At 40.1% G+C, this 12,564-nt stretch overlaps 1 protein-coding gene across 2 annotated transcripts; it reads right to left on the bottom strand.

Annotated features, from left to right (window-relative positions):
* Positions 1-3,153: 3,153 nt before the first annotated feature.
* LOC134820716 (BTB/POZ domain-containing protein KCTD9-like) lies at positions 3,154-12,400 on the bottom strand. 2 transcript variants are annotated; one of them, XM_063831265.1, is made up of 9 exons: positions 12,151-12,336; positions 11,259-11,373; positions 11,030-11,082; positions 9,976-10,107; positions 9,650-9,810; positions 8,017-8,166; positions 7,489-7,623; positions 4,530-4,634; positions 3,154-4,414 (listed from the first exon to the last, which is right to left on the bottom strand). In XM_063831265.1, the coding sequence occupies exons 3-9, from the start codon at positions 11,052-11,054 to the stop codon at positions 4,301-4,303; spliced, it is 822 nt and encodes a 273-aa protein (XP_063687335.1). In that variant the 5' UTR covers positions 11,055-11,082; positions 11,259-11,373; positions 12,151-12,336; the 3' UTR covers positions 3,154-4,300. The 2 variants fall into 2 exon arrangements, with proteins under 2 accessions (XP_063687335.1, XP_063687324.1); XM_063831254.1 differs by having other exon boundaries at positions 3,191-4,414; positions 11,259-11,360; positions 12,151-12,400.
* Positions 12,401-12,564: the final 164 nt, after the last annotated feature.

Here is a 12,564-nt window from a genome sequence, read left to right as displayed (position 1 = left end):
AAAATCTCTTAGGTACAACTAAACATGTCAATTTGAAGAGTAAAGGAAGGTGAGGTGGAAACAGCTTGCTAACCGTGTGAAATTTGCCAAAATGTTCCAAAAAATTATTACGTTATATGTGAACGACCCCATGTTACACACTTAAATTACACTCATTGTCCGGCTTATTATCGATTTTATCTGATCAATAGTACTTAATTTCTAATCACTTGAGCCCTTCATAAAATCACTGCCCACTGTTAGTGTTCCAATGTGATTAACAATCCCCACCTTGTAACCAATGGTAACCCAGCATTCACACCACGTGACTTGGTTTGCAGTCTTGTTTTTGGGGGCTAGTTATAATAGTAGTGTAAAATTCAGTGGTCGACCGGGGCCCCGGTCCCGGCCAAAATCACAACCCCCGGCCCCGGCCGAAATTTGAAAATTCGCCGGGGGTAAACCCCGGCCCCGGCCAATAAATTTACCCCCGGCCAAAAACCATGCATTTACCGGGGGCACAGCCGGGGATTTCATGAATGATTTCGGCACATTCTTGAAAAAAATCAAACACAATTTAATGGTATTAATTTACGAAATTTCAACGTTGAAACAATTTATTCATTATTGTCTACGTTGAGTTCGTTCAAATATACAGGGTGGGCCAAAAGTCAGTGGGCACATGCGTTGGCCTTCATCAATTTCTGTTCGAGTCTCTTCTTTGGCAAAATGGGTCGATGTTTTCCATTTTTTGTGAATTATGTGTGCTGTTAAGGAGATTAGAGACGCTAGATTAAATCAATTTCAATTAATTTTTAATCCGTTTTCACATAAGAACTTCGACTTGATATTGTCAGTTTAATTTCAGACAAAATGTTTGTTATAACCAGTGACATTTTCGCAGCGGTAAATTATGACAGATTTGGCTCGAAGAAAAGTGCAGCAGGAACTGGTTGAATTACCAGAAGCTGGAGAAGCTTGTTGTGAGGATTGTGGTAATACTGAGGTGAAGTTACTTAAGTGTGGAGCCTGTAAATCAGTGAGATATTGCAACACTGTCTGTCAGAAGCGTGATTGGGGTAACCATAAGAAGAGTTGCAGCGTTTTGAAGGTCTATCCCATCTACGAAAAGGACCGTGCAATTAATACCAATATAAGCTTACTCACGGGTAAAGTTACAGGACACAGAAAGAAAGCAATTGGAAATTCAGTCAAAACAAATGAGGACATGATTGTGAAGATTCAAACTTCTTTGGGCCTGCAAGATCTAGCCGTCTATAATGAATCTAAAGAGTACTATGCTAGCATTCCAACATCTGACAAAAACCACCGAGTGATAAGTGACAGGATCCTGAAAGAAGGTTTAACATGTGCTCAAGTACACCCTCACCTCAAGAAACTGTACTTCAAAGCTCACCTAAATCCTGACTTCTCTCTTAATGTGTACCTAAACTGCACACATAACATTAATAGTTGGTGACTTCTAATTGTTTTAGCTGAAATTTTCTAGACTTTAGATAAAAACCTTTGTTTTTTAGTTCACTGATGTACACATTTAACGGTATAACACTTATTCATTTTTAACTTAATAAGATTCATCAGTCTTAATTTGTTTATGGGGGGGGGGGGGGGGGGGGGGGGGGGGGGGGGGGGGGGGGTTGTAGCGCGATGCACTACTGGGTCGCGCGCGCATCAAATAATGCTTCTCGCATCTTCGGTAGATCGGCGAGATGCACCACTGTGCCTCACCGAGCTGCGAAGGATTGACATCGTGAATCAAGGGGGGGGGGGGGGGGGTTTTGGTCGTTCATTACGTAATCAAAATTTTAATTTTTTACCGATTTTCGAAATACCGATTGGACAATTTTCGTTAATTATGTAATCAAAATTTTCGTTTTTTAAACCAATTTTCGTTTAGTAAGTGCTTTGCGATTATTTCATTCGTGAATCCGTTGTTATAGTGATACGGGGAGGGGGGGGGTCAAACCTTGATTACGTAATATAGGGGGGGGGTTCGGTCTTGGTTACGGTTAAGTTGATTACGGAGGGGGGGGGGGGGGGGGTAAAAATTGCCAAAATATTAATTACGACTACGTAATATGTGAACGACCCCTAAGGCCAATGTATGCCCACTGACTTTTGGCCCACCCGACGATAAAGTGAAACGACCGTGTGTAGTGGGGTCGCAATAAGACCGCGTGGAGGTTCGGTGAGGTTTTTCGTGGGGCACTTATTTTACGCATACTTACTTGTACTTGATAAGGTCTCCACAATCATTCGATTGGCTTGATTGACGTTGTCAACCCTTCCAGATTGAAGCAAGAATGCTAGTTTGCGAAGCAAAAATGCTAGTTTGCGCGGCGCGTCGGAGTGGCGAAGTCTTCCAACCTTTTTAGGAAAATTAGTCGACGTCGCGTACGGCACTTGGTACCTGATCCCTCCCCGTATAAGTCACTAGCTGACGCATATGAAGTAGCCCTGATACTGGATTATAATTTAGAACCTGTAAGAGTTTTTTGAGATTCAAGCAAATCGAGGACGTTCAACTTCAAAGCGTGCAGGATGTTCAGCTCGACAAAATGACGGCGGAAAATAATTCGGAAGCCCTAAAATAACTCGTCCAGATCCAGTCTTATGACCTTCAATTTGAATTAGGCATAACTCACTGAGCTAAAGTTGCTCTGATACGCGGCCAGATTAGATTTAAAACCTGTAAGACTGCAGTCTCAACTAACCTCGCCATTTTTGAGATTCAAGCAGATCCAAAAGCTAAACTTGAAGAGCGTTGTGTATTGCATGGGATTGGCGTGCCAGGTAACGACGAGTCCAGAGTCCAATTCGGCGCGTGTCTGTCTTGCTATGTTATAAACCTACAAAGTTAGAAGTACGTCAATATTTATAAACCAACAAATAAATCCTTGTCATACGTTGTATGACCCGCCGCGCACGGGTGCGCGGCTCCCCGGCCCTGTATCGTGAACGATAAAGGGGTGAAATTACGACCGTGGGTGTCACGACGTGATACAAATAAATCCTTCCACAGAACTTTACGCTCAATCGAAGTTCTATTGGGAAATAATTAAGACTGTTCGATTTTCTGTTTTCTTTTACCGTCCAATTTTCGTTATGAACTGAGACTGAGGGTTACTGGACCAATTAATTATAATCCTGGATAATTATAATGTTAAATGTTGATAGAAACCAAACTTAAAAAGTGAAAACATACAGCATCAAAATTTTTAAAACAAGCAATTGTCATCATAAAATATTCACGTTTTATCATATTTACAGATTATAATTAGTTTTAAGTTTTGTTGATATGCGTCAATAATTTCTGAATATAACATAATAATCCATCACAACCAGACCTCAATTTTACGCGGTTTTCCATTTTAAAACGGCTTCAGTTGTGCTGGTTCCATAAATTAAATACTTTATGATTCGAAATTCAACAGGCGCCATCTTCTTGTTCTAATTCTATGGATGTCATTGTAATCTAAAGATAATCAATTTTGACTTAAAGAGCCAATTTTAATTACAGCTTATTTGAGATAAAGTTATCTCGAGGGTCGATAATAGGAATGAATATTAACTTCAAGGACAGTGGCCTTGGTCATTCCTATTACTGCCAACACTACAACTGGTAATTGGTGCACACTGCATTATAAGCATACGTTATGTAGTGCGCGCATTTTCCGACCAACAGCAGTGTTTTAAAGGTCTGACTGTGCTAACAATCAATATTTTCATACTAAAACCCGTAAACTAAAACAATTACACCGTAAAATGGCTCAGTAAACGTCTAAACAGAACTTACAATTAGCAATACCAAATTAACCAATTCTGCAAATTTGAGTTCGTTACTGTAAATCTAACTAGAAATTGTCCACGGGAGTCAAAGGTTAGATACCTCTAGTTCTCACGACACTACAATGTGTACAGGTCACATGTGTACACTGTACAGGTCACATGTGTACATGTCACATGTGTACATGTCACATGTGTACAGGTCACATGTGTACAGGTCACATGTGTACATGTCACATGTGTACAGGTCACATGTGTACAGGTCACATGTGTACAGGTCACAGGTGTACAGGTCACATGTGTACAGGTCACATGTGTACAGGTCACATGTGTACAGGGCACATGTGTACAGGTCACATGTGTACAGGTCACATGTGTACAGGTCACATGTGTACAGGTCACATGTGTACAGGTCACATGTGTACAGGTCACATGTGTACAGGTCACATGTGTACAGGTCACATGTGTACAGGTCACATGTGTACAGGTCACATGTGTAATTGTGTACAGCACGTTACGTCATGTGTGTCATGTGCAGGGCTGTGGTGATGTCCTCAAAGTTCACGTTAGTCAAGTTAGCTCCACGCAGGTTAGTGTTGTACAGCTCAGCTCCATTTAGATCGCACCCCTAAAAAGTGAGACGGGTTAATTTTTATTATTATCTGTATGTGATATTTGATTATAACCCGTATGTGATATTGTCGGTGGACGCTCTAATAATATTAGCTAATAATATAACCTACCTCCAAATCAGCACCAGCAAGACAAGCTCCCTTGAGCGAACTGTTCTTGAGGCAGGACCCTCTCAAGTTGACCACTCTCATGTTTACCCCTGCTAGGTTAGAATTCTGAAACACAGTAATTGATTAAACAATTAGAGAAGCTGTACGGGGGGGGGGGCTGTAGCTATGGTAACAGGGGGGGGGGGGGGCTGCAGCTATGGTAACAGGGGGGGGGGGCTGTAGCTATGGTAACAGGGAGGGGGGCTGTAACTATGGTAACAGGGGGGGGGGCTGTAGCTATGGTAACAGGGGGGGGGGGGGGCTGTAGCTAGGGTAACAGGGGGGGGGCTGCAGCTATGGTAACAGGGGGGGGGGGCTGTAGCTATGGTAACAGGGAGGGGGGCTGTAACTATGGTAACAGGGGGGGGGGGGGCTGTAGCTATGGTAACAGGGGGGGGGGCTGTAGCTAGGGTAACAGGGGGGGGCTGTAACTAATAACTATGGTAACAAGGGGGGCTGTAACTATGGTAACAGGGGGGATGTAGCTATGGTAACAGGGGGGGGGGGCTGTAGCTTAGACCGGTTCATAAAACAAAAATGTTCTTGAATAATTATGAGTATATTCTTATCTGTTGATCCCTAGGTTCAAATACCACCAAAAAAAATTTCAAGTTCCAACTCTTTCATCTTAGTCCCGCTCCGGCCACGCCCATATTTTTTACCAAATTTTAACAGGTAAAATTCTCTATATCGTCAATTTAGTCATGAAGGAGCATAGAAGGAGTTCTAAATGTATGTTACTTCAATATAAACAGTAGGAAAAGGTTTACTTTGGTCGAGGTTTTAAGTCTCTACGATGTCGGGAAGTTCCCGCATGGAGTTTGCGGGTTGCGCTGAATCGCGGGATTCACTGCGCAAAAACGGAAGGTCGTAGAGACATGAGATCTTGACTAAAGTTAACCATTTTCCACCATTGCTATTAGAGCATGACACTTCCAGAACCTTTAACACACTCCTTCATCCCTAAATCGGTAGTTATGTGAATTTTGCCTGTAAAAATATATCATGTTTTACTGATATCAACTAACATTGTTAGCTTTTAAATCAAAATAAATCATAATGCCCCCTACAAAATGTACACACAGTACGAGAATATATAGAAAGAAAGGTCTTCCTTGAATTTCACATTGAACTTTGATCAGATTCTGGAATCGCTCATCATTTCTCGATTGTTCTCCGATGAAGTCAGCACTGCCAAAAACCAAGTTCTGATTTAGATAGACTTGGTTTTCGGATCTCCGTATGTTCAGAAGCGGGCCAGAAGGGATTCAGTTACCAGAGGAATATCTTCGTGGAACAAGGAAATTAATGAGGTCTTCATTAAATTTTTCATAATTCGTCACTGACAGGATGAGCATTGACAAGATCCACTGATTACTTCATACTTTCATAGCTCGTCATTGATAAGATCAGTAATAATGAGATCTTATGATTACTTCATAGCTCGTAACTAACTGGACTAGCATAACATGACTAACGACTCGTTAGTAACGAGATCCAATCATCTCTTAATGATACGTCAAGACAAGGTCAGTAAATAACTATAAATATCGAAGAAAGTAGCTTACAATTTACAGAGTTCTAATGCCTTCTTCACAACTATCGGCTATGAACGGAACAGATGAATCTCTTCTTTGGCCTCATCCTTTTGAATGACTCAGTCCCTCAACTAGATACAACTTAGGACTAGGAGGAACTCTCGTAGGATCCTTTAAGAGGAAGTATTCTTCAGTCAGCTAAAATTCTTTTGTAGGATGTTACCACTTATCATATCAGTTATCCAGCATAATCCCACTACTCGACCAGCTCATTCTTTAATCTTGAAAGTGACAGCTGCAGCATGAGCTATATTTTGATGGTCGGTCCTCTGGTAGATGAATCCCTTCTGGCCCGCTTCTGAACATACGGAGATCCGAAAACCAAGTCTATCTAAATCGGAACCTGCTGAGTCAGCAGGTTCTGGATTAGATAGACTTGGTTTTTGGCAGTGCTGACTTCATCGGAGAACAATCAAGAAATGATGAGCGATTCCAGAATCTGATCAAAGTTCAATGTGAAATTCAAGGTAGACCTTTCTTTCTATATATTCTCGTACTGTGTGTACATTTTGTAGGGGGCATTATGGTTTATTTTGATTTAAAAGCTAACAATGTTAGTTGATATCAGTAAAACATGATATATTTTTACAGGCAAAATTCACATAACTACCGATTTAGGGATGAAGGAGTGTGTTAAGGTTCTGGAAGTGTCATGCTCTAATAGCAATGGTGGAAAATGGTTAACTTTAGTCAAGATCTCATGTCTCTACGACCTTCCGTTTTTGCGCAGTGAATCCCGCGATTCAGCGCAACCCGCAAACTCCATGCGGGAACTTCCCGACATCGTAGAGACTTAAAACCTCGACCAAAGTAAACCTTTTCCTACTGTTTATATTGAAGTAACATACATTTAGAACTCCTTCTATGCTCCTTCATGACTAAATTGACGATATAGAGAATTTTACCTGTTAAAATTTGGTAAAAAATATGGGCGTGGCCGGAGCGGGACTAAGATGGAAGAGTTGGAACTTGAAATTTTTTTTGGTGTTATTTGAACCTAGGGATCAACAGATAAGAACATACTCATAATTATTCAAGAACATTTTTGTTTTATGAACCGGTCTACTGTAGCTATGGTAACAGGGCCGGGGGGGCTGTAACTATGGTAACAGGGCCGGGGGACTGTAGCTATGGTAACAGGGCCGGGGGGGGGGGGGTTATGACGATGTTATTGTTTTTAACTAGCTGTCCCCAACACTCCAACAGATCCAACTTTATACAGTTACAGCTCTCAAATATGAAACATAGCTATGTTATAAGACTTGTGTGTACTGACTGGGCCACCCTGTAGTTGTCCACACAATCTATTTAATAATAATTACCTCCAGATTGACACTTTTCATCTGAGCTCCGAGAAGGGACGAGGGTCTGAGTTTGGAGTCCTCGAAATTACAACGTACCATGCTGGCGTCGTCTAACACAGCTCCCTCCATGCTGACTCCGGCTGCGTTAGCTTCCTGCAGACAGTGCTACTGTCAATCATATGTTGCTTTTAAAGTGTCACGTGTGTATTTCAGTGTCACGTGTGTATGCGGACTACATCATCAGGGATATAAATATTCACAGTAAGGAATACATATTACGTAATATCAATTCTCGCCCAAACTTACACAAGTCTAATTACTGATTTAGCGAGTATCACTTCTGGAGTCAACTAAGTGAGAAGCAGAATACTAGGTTAAAATGAAATGGGAGATTGTACCGTAACGCGTTACGTACCGTCTAGCTAGGGTCTTAATAACAGCACCATCGTAATAATTTCAAACCCCTTCAATTCTCAGTTATAACGTAATATGTAAACGCTTGAAATCTAATATTAACTGTAATCAACTGTACAAGTTACAACTAACATCAAGCCTTGCCCCCCTCATGTCGGCTTTGTCAAAGTTAGCCCCATACACATCACTCTTAGTGAGATTAGTCCCGACCAGTTTACTGTGGGAGAAGTTAACATGTCTCAGATCCATGTTGCTCAGATCTGCTCCGGAAAAATCTAATCCCTGAGGAAAAGGCGCTGTTTTAGTAGTGCGGAAATAAGAGGGGTATTGGTTGGGCTCAAGCCAATGACCATATATGGCATTATACATGACTTAAACGGTTAAATTGCAATTGTCTGAATTAAGGGGGGGGGGGGGGGGGGGGGAGTTATGAGCTAAAAACTATATGCCCATATTTGGGCATACGCACTAAATTTGATCGATTTTGGCCCATAAATTGGTCAAATATCAATATTTTTGAATGAAACTAACTTTATATGAAAGGTAAGCCTAAACTACACATTCTCTATGATTATCAGATCAATATCTACCTAACTGTGGATTCTGTGTTCAAATAATCACAAAAAATGAACAAAATCGCCCATATCTCAGTTCGCGATATTTGCAAAACTGACTTCGCTCAAAACAATAGAACTCAATAGGGTTTCAATATTTTTTCATGAAATTTTTAGAATCGACGTAGAATTGTCTCATGACCTTAAGTTTTGGGACAGAATTTTGAGTTAGGCCTTTAAAAAAATTTGGCGGCCAAATTCTAAAATTTGCCGGGCATTTTTCAGAATTTGGCCGCCAAATTTTTTTAAAGGCCTAACTCAAAATTCTGTCCCAAAACTTAAGGTCATGAGACAATTCTATGTTGATTCTGAAAATTTCATGAAAAAATATTGAAACCCTATTGAGTTCTATTGTTTTGAGCGAAGTCAGTTTTGCAAATATCGCGAACTGAGATATGGGCGATTTTGTTCATTTTTTGCGATTATTTGAACACAGAATCCACAGTTAGGTAGATATTGAGCTGATAATCATAGAGAATGTGTAGTTTAGGCTTACCTTTCATATAAAGTTAGTTTCATTCAAAAATATTGATATTTGACCAATTTACGGGCCAAAATCGATCAAATTTAGTGCGTATACCCAAATATGGGCATATAGTTTTTAGCTCATAACTCAGTCATTTTTTGTCTAATCTTGATGAAACTTCATATACGAGTTCAGGGGACCACTAGCTACAAGTAAAGCACCTAAAATCTGGGTTTTGGGCATGTTCAGGTTATTTGGCTAAATTGGGCCTGATATGGACCAAATATGGGCGTGGCTGCCCCGCGGGCACCGTTTGGCGGTTGGGGTCCGGGACCCCCTCAAAAGTTTGGTCACTGGTCCTAGTTTGTTGGTCAACTGCTATCTCGAAACCAAGTTTTACAAAAAAATCAGGGGGAACCCCCCCCCCCCCCCCCCCCCCCCCTTAAGGCTACAATTATAGCATATTATACATGGTGACATGTCACATGGTGTATGTATATGGTATATACTATATATGGTGATCACTTCGGAACCAAAGTAAACAGAAAACACACACACACACACACACACCTCTTCTAGTTCTCCTTCATCATCCGAGTGTGCATTATGTACACAAATCACACGAATCAGTTTCATTTAAAATAATTAGAACCATAGTAAGCAACAAAAATACTCGTTCGCTTACCCTGAATCGTAATATGTAATTGGAAGGAGTGGTAATAAGAGCTCTGATCACATCATCTCTGCAAAGTGGTTCTAGAACTTTCCTCTCACTCGCCAGCATTAACTCTTCTATCTTCCCAGTTAATTCAGTAAAACCAAAAAACTTCGCCTCCAATAGAACACCTGTAATATCACAATATTAATTTCTGAGCAATCATATTTTAAGCCAATTTTACTTACTATTTAAAAGAACATAAGACGTATCCATTGTCACGTTGTGAATTGCTAAATATTATTAACGATTATTAACACAATTAAAATGTGATATATAAATTGGAATATACTTACCCTGAGGATTAATGTCTTTGTCCAGAACTATTTCTCCGTTCCTCAAATAATCCAAGAGAGGTAGGAAGTGTTTTGGAGATCTGTCTATCAGATAAGCTCCGTTACTGTCCGTCTTGTTCTTCCAGTTACTATCTGAAACAATAGCTCATGTTAATGGAGAGTTATACTACTTGGCTTGTTCATCAGGACACGTATATCATCAGTATATTATCAGCCGAAAAGTATCAAATAATAAGAAATCTGTGTGTAGTGCGCCTCAGCTGCATTTCAAGGAAAGTCAATTTGATGTTTACACTTAAGATATCTATCGGGAGAGTTCGATGCACTGCAAAAATTGCATATGCATGTTCATAAACAAGGCCCGGGCCATGCTGCATGCATGCAATATAATGCATGCAATTCAATTCAAGCGAAATTCGGAAATATACCTAAAAGTCCTAAAAATGGTCCTCGCGTCTTACGTAAGGAGAACTATTTGTGCTCGCGCAGAATTGTGATGTGGAGCCGCGCGCTTAATGCGAATGTAAGGAAAATTTGACAACCTTCAGTTAATGTTGCTTATCTGTTGTCAACAATTAAATGCTTATGTTGATATTTACAACCATCGACGGGTTCTGCGGAATTTTTAAAGAATGCAGACTTTAACAAAGTGGTAAAAAGTGGAACAGAAGTACGTAGCCAACGGTTGTCAGTATTCGGGGGGACAATTTTACGAAGCTAGCAAATGCGTGGCGGCCATATTGGATTTTGAGGAAGGAGACCTGAGCCGAGACACGGACACACGAGTCGTATCGAGTGTAAGTACACACGGAAATTTGATCTCATGTCATTGAAGTGATCAGAGATTATCAGCACATTTTTCAAGTTTGTATGAATAGAATTTATGTTGAATAGACATCAGACATGTTTCATTAAAATCATGTTAACATGATGTTAGTCTTACACAAAAACAATCAAGTGCGCGGCGCAAGAGTCATTGTATAAATATAATAAATTGTACAGTGTATGCGTGTGGCGGGAGTAGTACACTAAATACATTACACGCGAGACTTACCGTTATCAAACATACGTGCTAACATCGTCTCCTTTTCTTTTGTTAGAGTACGCCTGAATGGGGGATGGTGAACAATTGGGGTTTGTAAAGAACTTCAGCTTAAACCAAAGTGACTGATTGAATCGCTTTGAAGCTGCAAACAGCAAAAGGTTGACAGGACAAAATCTCCAAAATTTACTGATATCGCGTCGGTCGAAATATAAAAATATAATCACGTGATCCAACTAACCATGTGGTTTGGACGATGTGTCCCCCGACGTTCAAAGTTATCCAACTGTTGTCATGAAATGGGCTGGAAGTTAAGCTCCTTAATCTCAGCTCATCTCCGTCCCTAGGATGGTTATCTGCAAATAGAAGGGATACATATCTCGTATCATGTAAAATTCGGATTGGAGTAACATTGAAACGTTATGTTAAGTAATTCCTTTCCTGATGAGAGCATTTTTCCTTGTCGCATCAAACGGGATCAATACAAATTTACACAAGAATACATATCTCGTATCAGCTGCTGTATCAACATTTTCAAAATGGTATATGTACAAAAGCAATAAATATATAATTATGACTTTAACCAAGTGCCAAGACTCTGTGAAAAAGGTTCAAAAATATAAAAGGCAGCATCCTGTGCGCGTGTAGATTTCCATATGGTACACTGTGAACTCAGAGCAAAGTTTACAGTGCCGGGATAATTTCATTTCCTTAGGACCTCTTTAACTCTTTATGGGAGTTGAGCGGGTTACCTTTTAAGGTGAACACTTACTTAACGCATTATATCATATATGTATATTAGAAGCTAAACTACACCTAGGTAGAGCAATAATTTAATATGCATGTTAATATATGTATATTGTATAATGTATATTGAAGTAACAACGAAGTACAAATAGTTCGGGGACAACTTTGTCACAATTAGAAATAATAATATTTCCTTGTTTGGTTTGATCATTATTTAAAGCTGTGGAAGAAATAATGAAGAAGTGAAATCCTAATTGACTCAATTAAGCTTTAAACATACTCACAGATTTTTTCAGCTTTAAAGTTTTAATTCAATTATTAATGCGAACTAAAAAAGGAATGGACATCAAATAAACTAAGCAACAAATAAACTCAACAAGGCTCACCTGATCAGGTCTATGCCAGTAACCACAGCCCCACTAGTGGTCAGTATGTCAAACTCCTCCTCTAATTTGAAGGAGGAGGTGAGGAGATCAGTCAACTTGTCCCAAGTCTCCGGGACGAGAAGGAGGTGGGTTTCTGTTTTCCAGCTCACTGACACACGCTGCTTAGACGTGCTCAGTATCATCGCTATCAGGGCAACTCTGGTTACTTGTAATGTTACTTATAATGTTACTATGGTTACTTATAATGTTACTATGGTTACTTTTAAACGGTTACTATGATTTCGTTTAACCGGTTACTATGATTTCGTTTAACCGGTTACTATGTGCTACTATGGTTATTGTTGCTTCTCAGCTACTGGTTACTGACTTGGTAGAGGGTGGCGTGATCACAAATTATAGGGGTGACTCTGCCCT

This window comes from Bolinopsis microptera, chromosome 1 (genome assembly GCF_026151205.1).
Source record: "Bolinopsis microptera isolate Bmic1 chromosome 1, MBARI_Bmic_1.0, whole genome shotgun sequence".
Taxonomy (NCBI): Eukaryota; Metazoa; Ctenophora; class Tentaculata; order Lobata; family Bolinopsidae; genus Bolinopsis; species Bolinopsis microptera.
The sequence above is the reverse complement of the archived record's forward strand: the minus strand, read 5'-3'. Positions and strand labels throughout refer to the sequence as shown.

Bases quoted from the DNA above. Each gene is read 5' to 3' on its own strand.
- LOC134820716 (XM_063831254.1), bottom strand. From the start codon at position 12,332: ATGATACTGAGCACGTCTAAGCAGCGTGTGTCAGTGAGCTGGAAAACA. The intron at 11,083-11,258 runs GTTAGTTGGATC...TCCCCCATTCAG, and splicing joins CACATCGTCCAAACCACATG to GCGTACTCTAACAAAAGAAA. The intron at 4,415-4,529 runs GTAGGTTATATT...CTCACTTTTTAG, and splicing joins TTGCTGGTGCTGATTTGGAG to GGGTGCGATCTAAATGGAGC.